This window comes from Xiphias gladius, chromosome 2 (genome assembly GCF_016859285.1).
Source record: "Xiphias gladius isolate SHS-SW01 ecotype Sanya breed wild chromosome 2, ASM1685928v1, whole genome shotgun sequence".
Lineage (NCBI taxonomy): Eukaryota > Metazoa > Chordata > Actinopteri > Istiophoriformes > Xiphiidae > Xiphias > Xiphias gladius.
Genome location: NC_053401.1, coordinates 3,347,969 through 3,354,697, shown reverse-complemented (window position 1 = coordinate 3,354,697; position 6,729 = coordinate 3,347,969). Strand labels below are relative to the sequence as shown.

General features: G+C 47.7%; 1 protein-coding gene across 3 annotated transcripts in view; it reads left to right on the top strand.

The window, feature by feature from the left end:
- Nucleotides 1–1,268: 1,268 nt before the first annotated feature.
- The window catches only part of celf2 (cugbp, Elav-like family member 2), a 206,773-nt gene continuing 201,312 nt past the window's right edge, over nucleotides 1,269–6,729 (top strand). For all 3 annotated transcript variants that reach the window (XM_040147977.1, XM_040147960.1, XM_040147970.1), the window contains exon 1: nucleotides 1,269–1,437. In XM_040147977.1, the coding sequence (XP_040003911.1) occupies nucleotides 1,385–1,437 (53 nt within the window). In that variant the 5' untranslated portion in view covers nucleotides 1,269–1,384. The remainder of the gene's footprint in view (nucleotides 1,438–6,729) is intronic.

The following is a 6,729-nucleotide window of genomic DNA, read 5'->3' as shown; positions in this document are numbered from 1 at the left end:
AAAAAGGCTGAGTTATGCCTTATTATTGAAAGGGCATATGTTCTGGCAAGCTGTCTAAAATTAAACCGCGGCAGTTTCCTGTCAAACTGACCGCGAATCTCGGAGCGCATGCGCTATGACTAATGTCATAACCGAGAAAATAACAAACCACAGGTGCTGTGACTCCAATGGCGTTGGCAGAGACTTTTATTCCCACTCTCTTCTGTTGTCCCAGACAATTATCTGAAACAGACACAGTCTGACACTTCTTTCTTCTCACCCCTCCATCGGGGCTCATCTGTTTTTTTTTTTTTTTTTTTTTTCCCAATGAGCAAATAGATGGGAGCTCAGAATAGGTGGGACTTGGCCGCGGTCTAGTCATTCTTCGCCAGGGATGACGCATCTGCTGCCATGTTGAGGGGAGAGGAGTAGAAAAAGAGAAAAAAAAAAAAAAAAAACTGTTATCAACAGGATGTGGTGGTGTCAGACAGGAAGTCAGCGCTGACAGGGGTTTTGCAGAGAGCAAGATGCTCTGCAGGGCTGTGATGACGCCTCACACTTAGTAACTGCAACACGCTCCACCGAACAGTTGTGCTCGAAAGATGTAAAATATCCGACAAGACATTGCAGCTTCCTCAGGTTCTTTCCGATCAGCTTTAGCTGGATAATGAAACATTGGATAGTTTTGCTTTTAGGCTTAACTTCATTTTTAATCTGCAATTCATCCAATGATGATTTTTAGCGTTCATTTACTGAGTAATTGCAGATAAATGTTGAAAGGTTAGACCCTGGCACTTACTCTGTTCACGTATGAACTCTTTTCCCTTTTCTGAGCCATTTGTTCCTCGAACCGAACCAGCTTTTCAAAATAAGTGTAAATTTCGCACAACAGACAAAACAGAGAGGGAGAGAGAAAAAAAAAATCTCTCTTCGAAGGAGCTTAAGACTGAAACAAAACAAGACGTCGGGATGGATCATTTTTGAAGTGTGCAAATGTTACAGTGTGCCAGCCCTTAAAAATGTGTGTAGACTCGACCCCCAGGATATTTAAAAAAGAAGACGGGTAAATGAGTTGCTTAGGTGGGGTTTACCCTCCTCTACTGTACATCTCTGCATTTCCATCAGCAGCCTTCCCATGAAAGAGGGACCGGAGGAAGCTCGGAGACGCGTCTGCAGAGCGCAGGCTTTGTACAGGAGGGGGCGGAGGGAGAGAGAGAGAGAGAGAGAGAGAGAGAGAGAGAGAGAGCTGTGACAGCGCTCATCACCCACTGAACAACCAGGACGGGTTGCATCCGAGCAATCGCTGTCATTCGCAGACGGAGTTTACAGCCTTTGCGCCGCTTTTTCTTTCGATCTTTTTCTGCCGCACCCCCTCCCTCTCCCGGCGCTGCCCAGCCAGTCGACCATGGTTTCTATAATTTCAGACCTGGACCCCCTGAAAAGCTGGAACGTGTTAAGGTAAGCGCCCGGTCAGTTTCTCCACAGCCTCGCCATTGTGAACGGGTTGATATTAGAGAGGGGGATAGAGACAGAAGTGCGCTGTTCTGGAGAAAATCAGGGTGGGACGCGGCGCAGGCAGGAGGTCGCCGCCTTCTGATCTCTGGTTTTGGCGCCGCGGTGCGTAATTACGCAGAGTTTGCGCCGTTTGTCAGCGATCTGCGCCGAACACGGCGCTCTTTCTACTTTCTGAGCTCCTCTCCCTCTTGTCCTCCGCTCTGTCGTGAGTCTGACGCATGCAAGCTGCTCTGTGTCCGCGTACATCTCGTTAACCCCCGACGCTGTCCCGCACGGCGTTTCATCACCACCGTCATCTCCAAACTTTGTCCATTCCAGCGTAGAAGTAAGAATAACAATCATTTATCACCATCACCCCACCCCAGCCCCCTCCGACCCCCCCACCCTACACGCACGCACGCGCACACACACACACACACTTTCACCCCCCCCCCCCCTGCTGACTTGGTCCCTCCAAATGTTGAAGAGCCTCACGCTGCCAGAAAAAGTACACCCCTCCAGGAATTTATCTTGAAACATTTACTCGTGGCTGATTGCCTGCAACAGAGCGCTTTTAGAGAACATTAAATTTTATCTCCCGAGCTGCAAAACATGTTTTCAGCGCCGCTCCAGCAACACAGCCATTTATTTCTTGGCGTGAGGAGGCGGTCCTGATACAGATTTGATTCACCGAGCCTCCCCTGAGGTCAAAGGTGAAACTTTGCTCGCTCACCTAGTCTTGAGTGAGCGCTCTCTCTTTTTTGTCTAACAGCCATTGGACTCGTAGGAAGGACACGGGGCTCTATCTCGGACCCGCAAATCACTATGAATACATTCACTGTCATTAAGCATCTCAGCAGAAAAGCCTATGAATTTAAAAGCTTGAATTTAAAAGGCCTTGTCCCTGAATATTTCAGCTATTTGATAAATAAGTCATTACTCCCTCAACAGACTGGGCGGCAGCAGCGGGGACTATCACAAATTCTATTTTAGAAACGGAGAGAGGAGACAGAAACCTCAAGACCCTCAAATTATTCCTTTAATGCTGCCTCTCCCCTCTTTTATCATTTTCATCCCTCCGCTGCCCTCCATCCCACCATCATTATCCGCAAATCCAAAATAGAAAATGAGCGGAGTAATGCAGAGCAGGCATATTTCAGTGAACTGCTGATGGACAAAGGGAGGGGGGGTGTGCTAAATGATGTCATTTCCAAACAGGCAGTGATGACCATCCAGACTGAGAAACAGGACATGCAGCTGACGACCCCCCCCCCACTAACACACACACACACACACACACACTCATAAATAGCTACAGTAGAGAGTCTCTCTCATCCTCTCCTCGCGGTCTATTTGCTTAACGGGGACAGATCTCCTGGTAGCGGGGGGAAAGAAAAAAAAAATGTCACTTTTGGCTAATTTTAGCACAGATAACAAGAGTCGACATATTGGCCTCGCAGCAGCCGCGTTGGCCCGACAGGGTCAAAGGTCAAAGGTCAAAACTGAGGCTCTAAGTTTCAAATCTCTAAGTATAATGGGAACTTTTGCACAGGGGATCCAAAGAGAGTTGAAATTTTGGCGTCGCTTCTCTGGGGCAGACAGAGTCGGGTCCGTCGTTAGGAGAGAAGGAAGCAAACGAGGAGTGAGAGAAGGAAGTAAGGAAGGAGAGACAGAGGAGTATTTACCTCCCCCCTGTCTCTCTCATCTTCTCTTTATTAAACCTTTGTTCTTCCAGATTAGAGGCAGGAGCAGCTGTCCCTCTCCAAAGACGGCGCATCTTAATAAAGACGAGCTTACCGTCGGCCCGTCGCTCACACTCTCTTGGGGTCGCACAGACACACACACGCACGCTTTAACGAACTCGCTCCCTCACTCCTTAACACACACACACGCACGCACAGACAAATGAGCACTCACGCCCACGAATGCACTTCTCGATCCTCTATGATAATGAAGCACCTCGGCGGCGTTCTCTGCGTCGTTTTTCCCCCCTAATGAGACTCACCTCCGTCACGCTCAGACACACACTTGTTATTGTCGAACACCAGACGCAGCCGAACAAAGGCAAGCCCAAACAAACACAAACACTTGATTCAGTGAGGTATCGTTTTGTTAGAATTTGAACACACGACAGCGCAGCTGGACCCCGAATTTTCGACACGGTGGTTGAACAACAGCGACAACTGTGCGATGCGGTAGAATTGCAGCCCCGGAACATTGACTTCTGCCGTTGAAAACAAGCAAGCGTGCAATCGCGACGATTTCAGAGCAAGGAAACTTTAAAGCAAACGGCGGATGCAGATTAAAGATGAGACCTCGCTGCTTTAACACAGTTGGGCAGCGTGATATACATATTAGCACAATTAGCTGATTAACGCAGCTCTGTGGAATTCGATTTAGTTTAAATGCAGTAAGGAGTTAAAGCAAGTATTATCTGATCAGCAGCGGGGTGTATCTTCTCTTCTGCAGTTACTATAGCTGCTATTTTAGTCTGTTTCAATCTACACAAACACACACATACAGAGACACACGCTTATTTCCTGAGAGAGCGCAGATGGATGGATGGATGGATGTTAGAAATCTGTCCGTGCCTCTTACGATGCACGTTACATATCTGAAGTGCATTTCAGTTATTCCATAATGAGAAACAGCATGCATATTAATTCAATCTGATTACATCCAGCTACCACACACACACACACACACACACACGCGCACGGCAAAGGCGAGGTGTGCTCTGTATTCAATTAGGGAGGGGAGAGAGGAGAGCTCAGGTTTTTATTCTATTACCATCTGGTTTGCAGATTCAAAGACAGGAAGTTAAAGATAAAAATTCGTTGAGAAATCCGACAAACTGGATGTAAAGTTGGGAAATAGGTGAAAATTCCCAGCGCTAATGAAGATGAGCGCTCACGTTCAATGTCAGACGTGAAAAAAAAAAACCCCTTCAAAAAAAGAAAAGCTAAAAAAAAGGAAAAAAAAAATCTCATCAGGGTCCACGTTCACCATCGTCCAATCATACGAATCCTCGCCCCTACGTGAGCGTACCATCCTGCAGCTCGGAGAAAAGCAGGAGGGAAAAAGAGAGGGAGGAGTGAGGAGGTCGACAGCGAAAGGGGGCTTGACCTTTGACCTCGCAGTGTTGGTTTTAATTAATCTACTTAAAGAGTTTGTCCGCTTGCATTAAGTGTCGCTTTATATCCCGGCGGACCGGGAGGAGAGGCACAAATCCTTCTGCCTAATTACCAAGACCACTGTTTGAATCTTTAAATCCCCTTTGATAGTGTGTGTGTGTGAGTGTGGCGTGAGAGTGTGTGTGGTGCTTTATCTATGAGCCAGACCTTTTCTCCAGTCAGGATTACACTGGTTTTAACCAAAGGGTTAGAGTGAGAACATTTCGTAAAAGCAGCTACTGATATCTTCGGGCCGGAGCTGCCGATAGTTAGAGTTTTATCTTTCAAGTTGAGCATTTTCATGGTCAGAAACTGACACGTTTTCAGTGTTTACCTCAGAATTTCTTCCCTTTCATGATGGATAAAGCTCCAAAACAGCATGTTAGACTGTCACGGGACACCGAAGCCATTATATAAAATGAGGCAGGCGCCATTTCAAACAACAGCTAATTTGCTAATGTTTGAATTTGAATCAAAATCTACAAATAACCGGATAAATCCTTCCAACGCCAGATAAACTCTTCCGTCTTCCTGTCTATCTTTCCATCTCGGTGTTTGCCGGCTTTTTCCATCGAGCTGAGAACGGTCTCCGACCTCTCTGCCCTGATTTGCTCCGTGAACGATGATGATCGCGGGCGGAATTTCAACGCATGCCAACGATGACGCTGTTTCAGTCACGTGATGTCCCGACGAGCTAATTTCAGGGCTTTCTTCTGGGTTTTTCTTTTTTTTGATGGAGATCAGCTCAGAGGAAGCACCTTGGATGGTTTAGATCAATATTGCGTTGTTTTTTTTTTTTTTTTTTTCAGTCGCCCTCAAGAGCAGAGCATTGGTACTTTAAGCGCATCGGAGGTCGGCGTTGGAGCACGTGTCGTTTGAATTAGGGCAAAAGATAGAAGTTGGAGTCAGGAGCTGGTTTCAGATAAAGAACGTGGACTGTAAATTCACCTCGGCCAAGTTTGCTCACGTTTTTATGTGCAGAATAAAGTTTAATCAAATTTGGGATATAGAATCCACAGTGTGTTTGCTAAGTAGAGTTAGTTATGTTAGGATTATAGCTGCAGTCTGGAATTTTCTTTCCCCCAAGTGACGCACCCCCGCTGACTGGAGCTCAATTTTTAACCACCACATCGCCTTAAACGATTTGATACAAGAAAAAAAGCCAGGTGAGGCGTTTAAAATGAAAGTGACGGCATCGGCGGCGAGGGGGGCGTCTGGGTGCGGCGGGGTGGACTCAGGATTCACTCTCCGCTTCCCACAGCTGTCAATCAAGGCTTTGTAGCGACGGAGAACAATACGGCATTCAGCATCTGAGTGACGGAGGCGGACGGGGCGGGCGGAAGGAGAAGGAGAGGGGAGGGCTGAATTCCTCCGAACCCCCTGGAATCAGCAAGAGATAATTACACAGTTGAGGCGAGAGTGCGTCACAAAACACAAAAGAGATGGAGGAAAGATGACAGAGAGGAGCTGGAAAAGCTACAGAGGGGCAGGAAAGACTACAAATTACAGGAGAGAAGGAGAAGAGAGGGAAAGAGCGCCATGAAGCCGAGACTCTTCTGGGTGTCTGTTGTTGAGCAGACAGTGTTTTATTAAAAGATGGATATTATTCGGTCAGTGTCACCTCTGATATGATAGTTACATTCTCCACGTGTCGTTATCAACCTGGGACTTACAGCGACGTACCGAGGTACTTTTTACTGCCTTACTTTTCTGCGGCGGCGCGCCGTCAGGACAAGCGAGGCAAGCAGCGCCTGACCGGGTTAAAGCTAAAAATAGGCATCAATTAGAAGGACGCCGGCGAAAGGCAGCGATAGCTCTCTCCCTACCGCTCAGAACAGCGCTCTCTCCCATGAAGCATCTGATACTGCCGGTTGGCATCCATCTTGTCATTTACTGCCCTCTTGTGGCGGCAGTAGGACATTGTGTCCGGAGGCTAGGTTGACTACCAGCCGCCGCATCCGTCATTTCTGTCATCTCCGTGGGCGTGGCCATGCCCCGTTGACAAAGACTGGGGCTTGTCAAGCGGGGGGGGGGGCAGCATTCCTCGGACCTTCTGCGCAGGCGCATTGCGGGTCATCCTGGG